The following is a 17,892-nucleotide window of genomic DNA, read 5'->3' as shown; positions in this document are numbered from 1 at the left end:
GTGTCCATATGGACACGGTAGGATAAACGAGGTCCTGAAGACTAGACTAACTGATAATTTGCCATTTAGGCACATAACCTGTAATAACTACAATGTTTTATACTGCCACAAACAACTAAATAAGAAACTTAAACAAATATGAACTAAGAAAGCTACTTACTCTGTGCCAATGTCCATCATTTCCACATCAAAGTTTAAACTTCCAACTCAGAAGCTCATAACTGCCACTCAACAATGAACCGGGCAACAGAAAATGAAACATTAGATAGATTAAACTTTCCCTTTCCAGTTTAAATTGTTACCAACCTAAATTGTTAAAGACAAAAATTACCAATGAAGAATTAGGATGATATTACATACGTGCCCATATGGGCACGCAGGGAATTTAAGATTTAAGTAAGGTACAGCCCATGTATTTGCCTGGTGTGAAAATGAGATATCACGGAAAAACCGTCTTCAAGGCTTGCGACAGTGGGGTTCGAACCCACAATATCCCGAATAAAAGCTGTTAGCTATGTGATCCAAACCACGCAGCCACTTGCTCGGTTTTTCTCTTAATGTTCAAGTGCATTTGACTGTCTCTAGACAAATATTAAAAATTTTCAATACCATTAGTCCTACGTAGTGTCTTTCAGAATCTACAATTAACGATAATGAATTCTGTTAACTTCTTTTATGGTATATTTGTTATTTCACCGGACCGCTTCCAACCGACTGTATTCGACCGGCTTCAGGAGCCAACTCCTGGCGCAGGACCACATATTGTCTTGTGTCTGTTACCACAAGGCACACGGAAAACAACACGCAATTAAAACATAAAACAAAATCTGATTTTCTAAAAAGTTACTAATACATGGCACGAATAATTATACTTTTTGGATTTTCATCCAATAAAATATTTTAAATGTAATGGTAATGTTGGTACATCAAGTTCTAGTTTAAATTTATTTCATTTTCATATGCTTATATTGAAACAATTCCCTTCCCTTTGCGAGTTGATTCAGAAGGAGTTAGCTTCCACGAATTTATGGGGAAAGCTTATTCTTCACGGTGGTACTATTGGCATAACAAGTGCAATCGCCTACGTCGCAGTACTTCGATAGAAATTAAATGCTTCGTTATGACCGTTCATAACACTCTTTTTTCGTTCATAGCTTCCTGGGTTCCACATTTTACATACGGTGTGTACTTCAACGTGACAACTCTTTTTGCTAGTGGCTTTACGTCGCACTGACACAGATAGGTCTTATGGCGACGATGAGATAGGAAAGGCCCAGGAGTTGGTAGAAAGCGACCTTGGCATTAATTAAGGTACAGCCTCAGCTTTTGCCTGGTGTGAAAATGGTAAACCACGGAAAACCATCTTCAGGGTTGCCGATAGTGGGATTCGAACCCACTATCTACCGGATGCAAGCGCACAGCTGCGCACCCCTAACCGCACGGCCAATTCGCCCGGAAAAAACTATATTTATCAACTTCTCAAAAGTGTTACGGAGAGGCACCGAACCAAAATCAGGGGTTGTCTAGCCGAGGTGGTAACAGCGTGCTCTTTTCACCCTGAAGAACGCGGGTTTGATTCCCCGTCAGCAAGTCGAACCATCTTTTGGAGTTGAATGTGGCTCTGAGCTTCAGTCAGCTTTTTCACTTCTGAGGGAGGGATGGGGCATATCTGGTCGGGCCTACAGCTAATAGAGCTTCTACTTAGTGCCGAAATTGGGAATAATGGAAGCCTTTATTGTTTTCTCCTGCAAGGGACTTCATGGCCTGTACGAAGATGGCTTTGTTTTGTTTACTGAATCGAAATTATAGTAAAATGTTTCTCATTGTCTGAATAAGAGAGAATTAATTGTATAATATTTACTCCATCCGAAAATGGCTTTAATTAAAAGCAAGTCATTAATAATTTTAAACCATATCAATCACATTTCTGGAATGGAATGGAGAAATTAATAAAACATGCCGAAACCAGCCACTCAAAATTGACAGTTCTAGCTGAAGGAGTTTCAATGGTAAAGGGACATACTGTAAGTGTGGTAGTTCTAATGTTGACAAGAGAGGATATATCCAGTTTCCTTTAAAGCGCTGACGTGCTTAAGGGACAGACGCAGTGAAATTATAAGACCACATAATACAAATCTGCTTTTATAACTATAAAGTTTGGTAATGGTAACAGTAAAAATGATTAATTACTATGGGTGGGGAACCAAGATGACCAAGGAAAGTGATATTTATAAACGAAATAGAGTCAGGTTTTAAAATTAACATATTGAAACATGTATGTTACATTGAAATTTGTGTGATTAGAACTTTAGTCCTTGCGCTAAGTAATGTTTAGTCTCAAAGTGTACGCTCATGTCCGTAAATTAAGGAATCTTCGAGATCCACGAGAATCCATTCCATCATGTCGATGATGTGCGGACTAAACAGTGGCTGGACAACACGAAAACACGTGACAAAACCGGCAGCTCAGTACGAGACCGATTAGTATGCCTGAAACAATCCGTGTGGACAGAGGTCTTTGATACAGCGCTTCTGACTGCGTGTTATGTGTGTTTGGTCCACAGTATTCGAGTCGTAGGGATGCAGATTGACACAGAGAGCACATCTGGGTGACATTACGCGTACTCTGATCACCGGCAGATTAGAGGCTGGCCATAGTCAGCGCCAGGTGGGCCAAGATGTGAATGTCGCCCATAGCGTCATGTCACGGCTCTGCAGGAGATTCCAGGAAGGAGGAAACATTCAACGTCAGTACGGGCGAGGTCTACCACGTGCCAGGATCATTATCTTGCCTTAAGGCGACACTCCGGAGATAAATATATTTTTACCTAATGCATGGATTTTCGCGAATCTTTGTGGGAATGTTGCCTACATAAAAGTAGAGATATCACGAAGATTTCTTTCATATACAATTAATAGTTCTTCCAAAATTTTTTGAAATGTGTAATCCCATATTTTCATGAAATTTAAGTAACATGTTAATGTAAATTCGTAATTAGGTAGATAATACTTCTTTTAAAAGCACTACGTATCGATTTTCTGTACACAATTTATATAAGGAGATATATCGTACTAAAGTTTCTGTAATTTTCACGTTCTAAAATTTTGCACTTAAAAATTCCTATTGCTTGAAAAACATTTGCAATCCAAAATTCCATACGTCGGTTTCTTAATATAGCTGTCATACATAAACCATTCACATTTTGTTACATTTGGCAGAATGTTATGGTAGAACAATGAAATTTAAATGTAAAATTACAATTAGCAAACAAAGCATTATTACAGTGATAAATTGTTTGAATTCAGCTGAATAACTTCGTGACAATAAAAAACAAACTCAATCCTTTCAATAAAACAAATTTCACCAAAATTACTAAAATGTCGATTTTTATCTCCGGAGCGTCGCCTTAAGTACCTGAAGACGTCCACCCAGCACAGTGCCTGCTCCAGCTAGACACCTAGCAGCAGCATCTGGGTCACACATCTCTCGTCACACTGTGTATCGTCATCTTCGAGATGGTGCTCTGTATACTCTGCGACCCAGCATTCCCCTCAAACAAAGGCATCACCCGGCTCGTCGAAAGTGATGTCTTGCTCATCGAGATTGGACCCAGGAACAGTGGAGTAATGTTCTGTTCACAGATAAGTCGTCGTTTAGCCTCGAGAGTGACTCTCGTCGTCTATTCATCTGGCGCGGCCCTGGGACACGTTACAGCACTGCCAGTATTGTGGAAAGGGACCGGTATGGCGCCGCTAGGATTCTCGTCTGGGGCGGCATTATATTAGGAGCACGTACCCACTGCATGTGTTTCCTAGGGGTACTGTGAAGGGTGCTGTCTATAGGGATGACATCCTGCGACAATACATGCTGCGTTTTCGCAGTTAATATGAACCTGGGTTCCATCTGATGGACGATAATGGCCACCCACACACGGCTGGCCTGGTGGACGAGTACCTGCAATATGAGGACATCACACGTCTATGGTGGCCATCTCGCTTTCCGGACTTAAATCTGATTGAATATCCAAGGGACGCTCTAGGTCTAAGGTCTAGTCCTAACACCGACAGCACGAACCATTGTTGACCTTCAAAGGACGTTTGTGCAATAACAGGCTGCGTTACTGCAAGCCATCCTGGACGGCCTGATCCAGAGTGAGGGACACCAGGCATCTTCAGTGCCACCCACTGTCCATGTCTTGTTTTTCCTGTACAGCTGGTATCAGTAATACTGTGTCATGAGTCCGGTTGTTGCCAGGATACCTCTTAGTGCACACATTATTACCGTGCCCCTTGTTTTACCGTCGATCTCGAAGATCGCTTAACTATGAATATGAATGTATTGTAACTAAATTTACGATCTTATATACTCCTGTGAATTGATAGAATGTATTATCCTTTAATGCCGCTCCTCTATGATAGTACACCTTGCTGGAACAAACATAAACTGTTATCTAATACATTTGTTTTATTTCTGTTTCAGATTGAAGATGCTATGCTTATGTTTGATAAACAAACCAACAGACACAGAGGTGAGTACTTATTAGAAAAATCAGCTTAGCAAGATGTGTTGTGCTTGTGCTGTCATGTTTCAGAAAACAGGAGATATCATGCCTTTAATAATATTTACAGTACTCTGTCGGACAACGAAAATAGCGCACAAAGAACGATGCATCGGATAGGAGTGAACTCTTGTTGAGGTAATGGTACAGACGAGTAATACACATGATAAAAAACAGAGCAGCAAGGCAATTACATCTGGATCTGCAGTTCGCAGTCCGATCATCTTCAATAGCGCATCACACCCCACTTACGCCCACCAATCCCCCCCCTCCCCCTCGTACTGCGATACGAGTCCATCATATGCTGGATATTTTCCTGAGGCAGGCGGGCCTATAATTTTCCGACGGTGTGTTCCAAATCCCGAATACTGTGGCACGGGGGCAGCTGACGTTTAAACGGTCCTACACGTGCTCAGTTCGGGACGTCTCAGGTCATGGTACTCTACTGATATGACTGAGGCAGTCATTAGCGACCGGTGCCAAGTGCGGATGGGCATTATCCTGCCTGAAATCCCGGCCCAAACGTGAGCAGGTGGCCATTGGGCCGTCAACATTGTACATAACACTTCTCCTAGCCATAATACCTGTACTGGGAAAGTGTGCCTCTCGATAGCGAGATTGGGATTATGGTGTTTACGAGAGGCCCTCAACACCAGGTGTGATTATCAGTCCCCATAACGTACTAAATACCACACATCGCCAGTTTGTGGCATCCCAAGATGCTCTGGCCTGACACCACTGCAAAGAGAGCCGGCACTTTTGCAGAGTTATTGGCAGCATACGTAATGGGAGCTCGTATTGCAGAGTCACCTTCGCAAGGCGTCTAGAAATGGTTCGCGGGCACACACGAGTCCTTACACTGGCTAGTGCCATGGATCTGGTCCCCGTGGGATCCCTCCGCGCCTGGTGCACGATCCGTCGATCCTCTCGACTTGTGGTCGCCCTCGTCCGTCCTGAGCAGGACCTCGATGTATAGGTTCCTTCACAGGCCAGCTGCTCCCAACATTATCGGATAGTGTGGTCCAAACGATTCACTTGGTGGGCTATACGGCAACACAACCACCTGCGGTTTTCATCACAAATATGAGTCTTCTCTCGATGTCTATCAGTTGCGTAAAGCGAAGTCTTTGGCTTCCTCTGAGCAATATTTTCACTCTGTACACTTACATGCTACCGACCGGAGTTTTTCGCGTTACTGCGGCTTCGACTACACAGCAGTTAATAAGACTGCTGGTCGGTACTTGGAGCGCCGCTGCCGGCTGTGCGGTCTAATGTAAACGCAGAAAAATAGGATCATGTGCATAACAGTCGGCACTCCCACTACTGTATATAGAGAGTTTTACGGTTGTTGCGTGGATTTTTCGCGGTGCAATATTTTCATTGTCCGGCAGAACATGAACTATATTTAAAAGGTGCTAGTGAATCGTTATCATGTAAGTTGTTTACAGTGGGAGATTTTATCGACCTCAGAAATGGGGATTATTGTAATTTCACGGTGATGTTAGTTATTTGTCCTTTGCATATTTTAGCGCGATTCTTAGCTTACCTCATATATTTTATGTTCTCTGACCACCGATAAGTTGGAAACGTCTCATGCGGGCACGTAGCAAATTACCACGGCTTGATAATGAATGAACAGCTAAGATTTGTGAAGTTTCATTGCCTGAATTCATTACTACTTTGGTACTCTTCTGTAGATACATGGGGATTTTAAGCACCATTGATAGTAACTGTACGCCTACTAGCAGACCGCTGGTCGGTGACGTATGTCGGTGGCTTTATATCCAATAATTCTACTTTTAAAATGAGGCTAGCGGTATTTCATGTTCCAAATTGCATTCGAAACTGAAGATTAACCAGCAAAATTCCATCAGACGAAACATTGGTAAAGAATCTTAATTCTGCTCTTCACATGTTTTTTCGAGCTTTACACTAAGCTGAGAAATGAATTCAACAAATGAGACAAGGATATTTTCTCTCCTATGCTAGCAGCTGTCAGTCTGGATTTCGTATAGCATCCATTAACCGTATCCAACCCCGCCAGTTACTAATTCAGTCTACGGGCTGTGGGGGAACAGCAGAAGCTGATGCACGTCAAATGCCACACCACCGCGCTATGCCCAATACGTGGATTAATCTAGGATTCTCTACCTTATCAGCCTAGAATAGTCACTGGAGTAAGGAATGAATAAGCGATGCTCTGAATAATTTCTAAAAAGTACACGTTGCTGTAAATTGCGGACGTAAGTCGTCTAGCAATGAGGCTGCATTTGTTTCAGAATCCACGTGAATGACAGTAGGATATAAACGTTCGCGGAGAAATTTGGAAGTACAAAGTGTCCGAAAATTCACACATATAGTTTAGTCAATGTGAATCCTGGATAATTTTGAAGATGAACTAGCAAAATCCCATTAAACGAAACATGACTAGTGCAAAGTGTCAACTCTGTCTTTTGTAGAAAACTGGATTACTTCACTTCTGAAAGGTGTCTAGATAGCTGAGGACATAGAAATTGCTACAATCCGAAGTAACACGGAGAATATACAAAATAATAATAATGTAATTTGCTTTACGTCCCACTAATTACTCATGTACAATTTTCAGAGCAGCCGAGGTGCCGGAATTTAGTCCCGCATGAGTCCTTGTACGTGCCAGTAAATCTATTGCCACAAGGCTGACATATTTGAGCACCTTCAAATACCACCGGACTGCCAAGTTGGGGTCAGAAGGCCAGCGCCTCAACCGTCTGAGCCATTCGGCCCGGCGAATATACAAAAACTAGACTTACTAAACTCAAATGAATGATCTCGGCGTGGAAATATTTTGCATTCTTTAAGTGTGCTAGCGTTGTTTACCCCTTCACTGTGATGATAGTCTACTCTTTTATCCAAAAGAGTAATTAAGCAGTTTTTGCTGGATTTTGACTGGACAATGCTGCGCATAGTTCAAAACGTATTCATAATAATATTCATTTTTGTATGTGGTTTATAGGTTGGTTATTGGTGAGGCAGGGGTGAACGCCGCACACTACGGTGGCAGATTACATTAAGCATGGAATGCAGAAAATCTAGCTCATGGATCAACGCCTGTAGCTTAGTTACCAGCTTAAACCCTGTCCGAGAAAGGACAATAGCACACATTAAACATGAGTAAAGATGAAAATGGTTCTAATGCATTTCTTTATTCACACATCATTCAGTCAGTACCTTAACAGAGGTGGGTTTTGTATTATGTAGTGTTTAGCATGTTGATTCCTCTTTCAGACGTCTTGTGTATTTCAGAACCATAAAAGGTTGATTCACAAAGAACACAATAAACTAGTCAACCTTTATGTATTTATTTTTAAATTTTTAAAAATGAAAACATTTAGAAATCAGTTAGGTTACCTGATGATCTGCGGTTTTTTTTTTCAAATTGAAAAAGAAAAGTTATGCGGGAATAGCTAGGCTTCCTTTCTGCTAATAAATACACGTCATTTTTAACTTACTATATATATATATTTATGAATAAAACAGCGTTTGTTTATTACTCTAATTTATTTCAGGATGATCCAATAAATACACAAACACAATTCTAATCAACCATGAATGGTCACACTCACTAATTGCTATTTACCAGTCTCTCCTCCTTATGGCACACTGGGTTGCACGGCCCGTTCCTATTACCTTAGGATGGCTAATCCTTATAGTACTTTCACTTCTTCAAGTCCAGTCAGCCCATAGAGCAGCTGTGTGCAGACCGCTGGATTTGAACTCAGAGTTACTGGCTGCACAACACACGATGACTATTCCTTGGTTCGACTCCAGAGACAGTCCAGTAACTTACACAGTCAAAACTAAACAGCAAGAGTTCAAAAGTATTTAACAGCAAGATGATACAACAGGGAATATTAACACAGGTACAATTACCCTCACACTCACGATAACTGCCTCAATCTCTGACTCACGGCGGTCCGCTGTCTACAGAAGTAAATAAAACACACACACAGAGAGTACTCTGAGGTAGTACACAGTCTTACGTTCCGTACACAGTCTGCAGCGCAGCTTCTCTCTGAACACTCCGGCACAACACCTCCTCGTCGAGACTTCGGTGCGATGCTAGCGACAGCAGTCACCTCTGACTCCGTCAGCCCAGCCACTGAATCCAAACACACCGAGCCCACCACGGTGTCCAACACTGACTCCGAGTTCAGCACCAACTCTGACTGTCCGCGGCTAGCCTCCCTTTTTATAGCTTGGGTGATGTGTACCAGAATATTCGTGATGTAGCCAGAGACGGAATATTCTCGTTGCAACTCGAAGAAACTCACAGGTAAGCCAGCCGACGAGAACAATACACGGAATTTGCCAGCCATGCCCTCCAGGCCGGCTGGGAACTCCCCGGTCCGCTGACTCAATAGTTCCTTTCCAGAAGTACCGATAGGGGCTAACACAGGGCTGACACGCGATATGTTTATAACAAAATTTAGTAATTAAAGTTAATTTCTACTTGGATTGCGTGAATGGATTAGCAAATGCATTTGTAATTCCATTTAATTACATATCTACTCCTATATGTAGTTATTCCGAAGGACCTAAAATATGTACTATGGTATGGGTATTGAATTGATCGAAATTTGAAATATTTCCTTTTGCTTTTTGGAAGTATTCTTCCAGTCAACACGAATAGTTTTCATGGAACCATGGAATACCGGTTGGATCAGCTGCCCCTATTTCTTCGGGTTTATGCAACCTGCGATTTAAAACTTACCCTGAAAACGTCACCACTGCCGTCTGCTAAAATGTTGTTAAATAACCGTGTTAAGCATATAAAAGAAATGCTCCGTGCTTGTCAGAAAGTAGGTTGACACTGAAATATCACGGTATAGGAGCAATGGCGTCAGACTTGGCCTTGGCCGCGGTGTTTAACAGCTAATGTTGAGTTTTGTGTTCGGAGAATCAAGCCTGTCGCTGGCAGAATATTTGTATGAATTTATTTCAATCACGTTGGATCCACAATAACGAAAGTCAATTTTGATTACGTTTCAAATTCGAAGTACTCTTCTACAGTATGTTTGTGTGTTCAAATTTTTTTTGCTAGGGGCTTTACGTCGCACCGACACAGATAGGTCTTATGGCGACGACAAATTAAATTCAATAGTTTGTAAGGTGGTACGCGGGTTGCTCTCCATTGCACTAACCACAGTTTCTTGACTATCATTGGACCACCGCGAATAGGTGGTTCCGTTCCAACGGACATCGTTCCACGTAGACGTGTTTCAGGCCTTCGAAAAGCATCCGCAGTTTGTAGTCTTCGTACAGGAAAGAAATTCTTTGTATAATTGTCTTGCTTCCCTTGCATTACGTCTTGCTTCTCCGTAGGCGTATAGTAATATATACCGTGTATCCACGAACTCATCACTCGAATACATAATGGTTGTCTCTAAAAGAACTATGAGTCGAATGTGCAGACAGGTTTGCTTTGTTGCAAACAACACAATGTGCCGAAGGATCATATTTCTCTTAAGCTCAGATAGTCGCGACCATTCCCTGCGCGTGGAGTATGTACCTATTACTTGGTTGAATGAGACCAGCGTAATATTGAGAGTGGTATTCTAAATGCGTCAGTCCGTAGTCGGTCTTTACGTGGCGATATTTATTATGTCTACTTTATTTATTATAACTTCCTTATAAGATTCCTGAGAAGTCAAAAAAGTCATGCATTCGAGAAGGATGCCTACACGAGATTCAAATGAAAATGAAAAAGGCAGGAGTGAAGCACGGGTTTGTATCCTCACTGTTCCTAGTTATCACGTATACCTACCGTGCCTAATTACAAACAGCTACGTTATGTGTAAGAATTTAAGCATTATAACTCTGTATTCATGAGCAGAGTAGAAGTTCTCGCTTCGAAAATTTTCTGATGTTTTTCATCCCTATGTCTTGGTTTGACCCTATATTGAACGCTCTGACGGTAGTGCAGGATATGGCGTAAGCTATCACATCTGCTGTACAGCATTTACGTGTCATAGATCATAAATTCATGTGAAAAATACCTTTGTATTAATTTCGATTTGTTGAGACTGTAAAAAATGGCGCTGAATTGATATGTCCGTAACTGGTCCTAAACTCTCACGCCTTCTTTGATACCACGAACACTCTTTTCTATCGAAAGAAAATGTCCTATTGGATGAGTCAGGTTTTCAATTCTCTAGCGCAGCTGTAGGGGTGGGTACGGTTTGTTTAGAACAGTAACAGTTGGTAATTTTTGTTTTTAAGATGGGCCTCACTTAACACCTCTTGTACGTTTTTGCATTGCGCTGGGAAGACTATATCGAGCGGTGGGTACATAGAATTGCAGTGAGGTGTTGCGTAAGATAGGAATACGAAACATTTAATTCCTAGCAGGTCGCAAATGTTCTAGGAAAAAGGCACAGCTTATCCACACGATATAAACCCCTATAAGCTAGTTGTTTAGGAATTAGGAAGATCACATTTGAACATAGGCCTACCATCTTCAACTTGCGACCAAAGGCCATAGCATAATTTTACTAACCACATTTGATCAAATGCGTAATCTTACATGGAAACTAGCAAGATACCCGTGCTTCGCTACGGTATTATACTGAAATTTATAATTGAATGGATATCGATTTATATACACTGACTGACAGAGCAAATGCAACACCAAGAAGGAGTGGTCAGAACTTTATGCCAATTGCAGGGTAGACTGACGTCACTGTGGTATGCTCATGATGTGAAATGCGCCGCTGTGCTGCACACGTAGCGAACGATAAATGGGACCCGGCGTTGGCGAATGGCCCACTTCGTATTGTGATTTCGCAGCCGACAGCCATTGTAGAACGTGTTGTCGTGTGCCACAGGTCACGTGTATAGCTAAGAATGCCAGGCCGCCGTCAACGGAGGCATTTCCAGCAGACAGACGACTTTACGAGGGGTATGGTGATCGGGCTGAGAAGGGCAGGTTGGTCGCTTCGTCAAATCGCAGCCGATACCCATAGGGATGTGTCCACGGTGCAGCGCCTGTGGCGAAGATGGTTGGCGCAGGAACATGTGGCACGTGCGAGGGGTCCAGGCGCAGCCCGAGTGACGTCAGCACGCGAGGATCGGCGCATCCGCCGCCAAGCGGTGGCAGCCCCGCACGCCACGTCAACCGCCATTCTTCAGCATGTTCCAATATCGACCAGAACAATTTTCCGCTCAGAAGACTACCATTGACTCCACAGCATAGACGTGCACGCCTGGCATGGTGCCGGGCTAGAGCGACTTGGGTGAGGGAATGGCGGAACGTCGTGTTCTCCGATGAGTCACGCTTCTGTTCTGTCAGTGATAGTCACCGCAGACGAGTGTGGCGTCGGCGTGGAGAATGGTCAAATCCGGCAGTAACTGTGGAGCGTCCTACCGCTAGACAACGCGGCATCATGGTTTGGGGCGCTATTGCGTATGATTCCACGTCACCTCTAGTGCGTATTCAAGGCACGTTAAATACCCACCGCTACGTGCAGCATGTGCTGCGGCCGGTGGCACTCCCGTACCTTCAGGGGCTGCCCAATGCTCTGTTTCAGCAGGATAATGCCCGCCCACACACTGCTCGCATCTCCCAACAGGCTCTACGAGGTGTACAGATGCTTCCGTGGCCAGCGTACTCTCCGGATCTCTCACCAATCGAACACGTGTGGGATCTCATTGGACGCCGTTTGCAAACTCTGCCCCAGCCTCGTACGGACGACCAACTGTGGCAAATGGTTGACAGAGAATGGAGAACCATCCCTCAGGACACCATCCGCACTCTTATTGACTCTGTACCTCGACGTGTTTCTGCGTGCATCGCCGCTCGCGGTGGTCCTACATCCTACTGAGTCGATGCCGTGCGCATTGTGTAACCTGCATATCGGTTTGAAATAAACATCAATTATTCATCCGTGCCGTCTCTGTTTTTTCCCCAACTTTCATCCCTTTCGAACCACTCCTCCTTGGTGTTGCATTGTCACTGTCAGTCAGTGTATAATCCGTCAAAATTCGAGATCTGACTCATTTTCTGAGAGATTACGGCAAGTTCCCTCCCATTTTTCAATCTTTCTTTCCTGCAATCGATTTCGTCCTTCCCGGGCTAGGACCACGTATTCCACCTGGTCAGTTCGGTCCCTAAATATTTGCCATCTTTTCCTATAAGCATTTTCAATATGGATCAAATTCTTGAGGAGATTTGGCGTGGTGTCTTCTTGGGTGCCTTGGCAGTACTGAACCCGCAGTCGGACTGCATTTGTAGTCATTACCCGTCCAGACCCGTTTCCAGCGCGGTCCGCACATTTGACGACGGTCCAGAATATTATTATTATTATTATTATTATTATTATTATTATTATTATTATTATTATTATTATTATTATTATTATTATTATTATTATAGATGTTCTGGATGCCACAGCAAGATGCAAGACCGCTAATTGGCGGTAAATTCCATCTGCTGCCATTGTCATTTTTGACATTGTGACCAGCACCATTGTCGCGCGTAGGCGGAATTTCTGGCGATATGAATGACATACTTCCGTGCATTATTGACCTTATGATAGAGGTGAACAATTGGACAGTCAATCACATTCCTATCGTTTATTTCAAATGTTTTTAATTTTTATTTATATGCCAGGATAATCTGCTGTAATCTAAGAACGTTCTCCCAAGGAAAAGATGGCTCTTGAAAACGAACCCAGGAAAGATTAAAAATGATCGGTTTATGATTAGAATAAGTACATCGAAAATCCACAGCCTGTTTCCAGTCATTCGACAGGGTCAGGAATGGAATGAATAAACAGTAAAATCAATTGGTCTAACATCCTTTTAAACCTCACCGTCGTTAGTTTCATTTCCCCCCCCGCAAAAAAGAAAAGAAGGCGTGTTTCTTTATGTTCAAAAGAGACTTCAAACTCCAATGTTCGCGTCTATAACCTTCAGTTTTGAGATATAGGTATCCCTATAAAACTAATTCACTTTTTTCTCATCTTTCACCCCCCCCCCCTAAGTGAATATTCCTGCAACAAACTTGTTTCTTTAATAGTAAAGGATCTTCTAAATACCAATTATCACGACTCTAACTTCTTCAATTTTTGATTTATGTGTCCTCATGAAAGGAATTCAACTCCTTTTCCCTCCCGCCCCCAAAGATTATTCCCCGCCAAAACGCGTTTTTCTTTGATTTTAAAGGAGATCCAAATACTAATTTTCACGCCTGTAACAAATATAGTTTTTATTAGATGTAAGTATTCTCATACAATTAAGTCAATTAGTTTTTCAATAATTTCACCCCCCCCCCCCCCCCGCTCATTGGATTTTCCGAGAATACGCGTTTCTTTACTTTTTAAAGCAGATTCCAAATATCAAATTTCACGTCTGTAACATCTTCATTTTTGAGATATCAGTAGCCTAATTAAAAGAAATCAACACTATCTTCAGTCAATTTTACCCCCCCCCCTCCACCCAAGTGGTATTTCCGAAAACTAAAAATACACGTTTCTTTATTTTTAATAAGATAAAAAATACAATTTTTCACTTCTGTAACATGTTAACTTTTTTTAGATATACTGTAGAAATTCTCATTATAAAATTTCACTACTTTTAGTTCCCCTTAAGTGGAGTTTCCAAAAACAAATCACCTTTCTTTACATTTACAGGAGATTCCAAATACACACTTTTTACGTCTGCAACACTTTACGTTTCTCAGATATTCTCTAGATATAGTCTTTCAAAAAATTCAACCCAATATGTCACTCCTGTTTAACCGCCATTAATTGGATTTTCCAAAAGCAAAAAAAATACGTGTTTCTTTGTTTTTAAAAGAGATCCCATATACACATTTTCAGATCTGTAATATCTTCAGTTTCTGAGATATATGTATCCTCATTAAAGGCATTCAACCAATTATTCACCCTTTTAAACCCCTCCTATTGGGATTTACAGAAAACAAAAAAAATACGTGTTCCTTCATTTTTAAGGGAGATTCTTAATACCAATTTTTACATCTGTAACCTTTTAAAGTTTTAAGATGTAGACATACTTATTTTAAAAATTCACCCCCCCCCCCATTTTCACCGCTAATTAATTGGATTTTCCAAAAACGAAAAAATACCTGCTTCTTTAGTTTTAAAGTAGATCTCAAATATCAATTTTCAGGTCTGTAATATCTCCAGGTTCTGAAATATAAGTAGCCTCATTAAAGGCATTCAAACTTTTTTCACCCTGTTCCACCTGTCCTATTGGGATTCTCCGAAAACAAAAAAATATGTTTCTTTACTTTTAAAGAAGATTCTAAATACCAATTTTTACATCTATAAGCTTTAAAAGTGTTGAGATATAGATACACTCATTTTAAAATTTCACCCCCTTTTCAGCCCCACCATGAATTGTATTTTCCAAAAACAAAAAATACGTGTTTCTTTATTTTTAAAGGAGATCCCAAACACCAATTTTCAGGTCTGTAATATCTTCAGTTTCTGAGATATAAGTATTCTCTTTAAAGGCATTCAACCCCTTTTTCACCTCTTTTCACCCCTCCTATTGGGATTTTCCGAAAACAAAGAAATACGTGCTTCTTTATTTTTAATGAAGATTCTAAATACCAATTTTTACATCTGTAAACTTTTAAAGTTTTGAGATATAGATGCACTCATTTCAAAAATTCAGCCCCCTTTTCACCCTCCCATTAATTGGATTTCCAAAAACAAAAAAATACGTGCTTCTTTATTTTTAAAAGCGAACAAAAGTTCCAATTTTCAGGTCTGTAATGTCTGCGGTTTCTGAGATATAAGTACCGGTATCCTGATTAAAAGGCATTCTACCCCTTTTTCACCCTCTTTCACCCATCCTATTGGGATTTTCTGAAAATAAAAAATACGGGTTTCCTTATTTTTAAAGAATACCAATTTTCACATGTGTAAACTTTTAAAGTTTTGAGATATAGATACACTCATTTTAAAATTTCACACCCATTTTTCACCCCCTTAGCGAAGGAATATCCAAAAATCCTCTCTTAGCGAGCACCTACATCTTAATATGAATATTTTTCATTCCTTTATGTCCAGTAGTTTTGGCTCGGCGATGATGAATCCGTCAGGACAAGTTACTTTATATATATAGACTAGCAAGATACCCGTGCTTCGCTACGGTATTACACTGAAATTTATAATTGAATGTTGTTTTAGATATATAATCAGTCGAAATTCGCGATCTGAATCGTTTTCTGCGAGAATCAGCCAAAATTCGCGATCTGACTCGTTTTCTAATAGATTACGGCAAGTTTCCTCCATTTTTCAATCATTCTTTCCAGCAATCGATTTCGTACTTCCCGGGCTAGGTCCAGGTATTCCACCCGGTCAGTTGGGTTCCTAAATCTTTGCCATCTTTCCTTATAAGCATTTATAATATGGATCAAATCCTTCAGGAGATCCGGCGAGGTGTCGTCTTGGGTACCTTGGCGGTACTGAACCCGCGGCCGGACTGCATTCTTAGTCATTACCCGTCCAGGACCCGTTTCCAGCGCGGTCCGCACATTTGACAACGGTCCAGAATATTATTATTATTATAGATGTTCTGGACCCCACAGCAAAATGTAAGGCCGCTACTTGGTGGTAAATTACATCTCCTGCCATTGTCATTGTTGAGAATGTGACCAGCACCATTGTCGCGCGTAGGCAAGTATGTGGGATTTCTGGCGATACGAATGACATATTTCCGCCCATTATTGACCTTATTATAGAGGTGAACAATTGGACGGTCTATCTCATTCCTATCGTTTATTTCAAATGTGTTTAAGTTTTTATTCATATGCCAGGAGAATCTACTGTAATATAAGAACGTTCTCCGAAGGAAAAGATGGCTGTTGAAAACGAACCCAGGAAAGATTAAAAAATATCGGTTTATGATCAGAATAAGTACATCGAAAATCTACAGCCTGTTTCCAGTCATTCGACAGGGTCAGGAATGGTATGAATAAAGCTACATCTAGTGGCGACAGTAGAAATTGTGCCGGCTGCCGAAGCACTCCTCTGGAACATTGATCGACGAATGACAAATGAAATGAAATATTGGACAGTGTTGCTGGAATGAATGATAACAGGGAAAACCGGAGTATCCGGAGAAAAACCTGTCCCGCCTCCATTTTGTCCAGCACGAATGTCACATGGAGTGACCGGGATTTGAACCATGGAACCCAGCTGTGAGAGGCCGGCGCGCTGCCGCCTGAGCAACGGAGGCTCCTTATAAGTACATTATGAACAGCAAAATCAATTGGTCTCACCTCCTTTTACACCACACCGCCGTTAAGTTTATTTACCTCCCCCCACCAAAAAAATTAAAAGAAGGCGTGTTTCTTTATGTTTAAAGGAGATTCCAAACCCCAATGTTCACGTCTATTACCTTCAGTTTAGAGATATAAGTATCCCTATAATAATAATTAACTTTTTTTCACTTCCTTTCACATTTCTCCCCATCCCAACCCCGTCCCCCACCTTAAGTGAATTTTCCGGCAAAAAATACTTGTTTCTTTAATACTAAAGGATCATCTAAATAGCAATTAACACGACTCTAACTTCTTCAGTTTTTGATTTATGTGTCCTCATGAAAGGAATTCAACTCCTTTCCACTCCCGCCCCCCAAGATTGTTTCCCCCACAAAACGCGTTTTTCTTTGTTTTCAAAGGAGATCAAAATACCAATTCTCACGCCCGTAACAACTTTAGTTTTTATTAGATGTATGTATTCTCATACAATTAAGTCAATAAATTTTTGAATTCTTTCACTCCCCCCCCCCTCTCTTTCATTGGATTTTCCGAGAATACGCCTTTCTTTATTTTTAAAGGAGATCCCATATACAAATTTTCAGTTCTGTAATGAATTCAGTTTCTGAGATATATGCATCCTCATTAAAGGCATTCAACCCACTATTCACCCTTTTACACCCCCCCCCCTACTGGGATTTACAGAAAACAAAAACATGTGTGTTCCTTTATTTTTAAAGGAGATTCTAAATACCAATTTTTACATCTGTAAACTTTTAAGGTTTTAAGATATAGACACAGTCATTTTAAAAATTAACCCCCCCTTTTCACCCCCCTATTATTTGGGTTTTCCAAAAATGAAAAAATAAATGTTTCCTTACTTTTAAAGTGGATCCCCAACACCAATTTTCAGGTCTGTAATATCATCAGGTTCTGAAATATATTTATCCTCATTAAAGGCATTCAACCATTTTTTCACCCTTTTCCACCCTTCCTATCGGGATTTTCCAAAAACAAAAACATACGTATTTCTTTATTTTAAAGGAGATTCTAAATACCATATTT

At 41.1% G+C, this 17,892-nt stretch overlaps 1 protein-coding gene across 10 annotated transcripts in view; it reads left to right on the top strand.

The window, feature by feature from the left end:
- The window catches only part of Rbp6 (RNA-binding protein 6), a 1,759,572-nt gene that overhangs the window by 1,191,489 nt on the left and 550,191 nt on the right, over nucleotides 1–17,892 (top strand). For all 10 annotated transcript variants that reach the window (XM_067141638.2, XM_068226323.1, XM_068226322.1 and 7 more), the window contains one exon: nucleotides 4,481–4,529. In XM_067141638.2, coding sequence (XP_066997739.1) covers nucleotides 4,481–4,529 — 49 coding nt within the window. The remainder of the gene's footprint in view (nucleotides 1–4,480; nucleotides 4,530–17,892) is intronic.

This window comes from Anabrus simplex, chromosome 2 (genome assembly GCF_040414725.1).
Source record: "Anabrus simplex isolate iqAnaSimp1 chromosome 2, ASM4041472v1, whole genome shotgun sequence".
NCBI lineage: Eukaryota > Metazoa > Arthropoda > Insecta > Orthoptera > Tettigoniidae > Anabrus > Anabrus simplex.
This window is presented reverse-complemented; position numbering and strand designations above follow the sequence as displayed.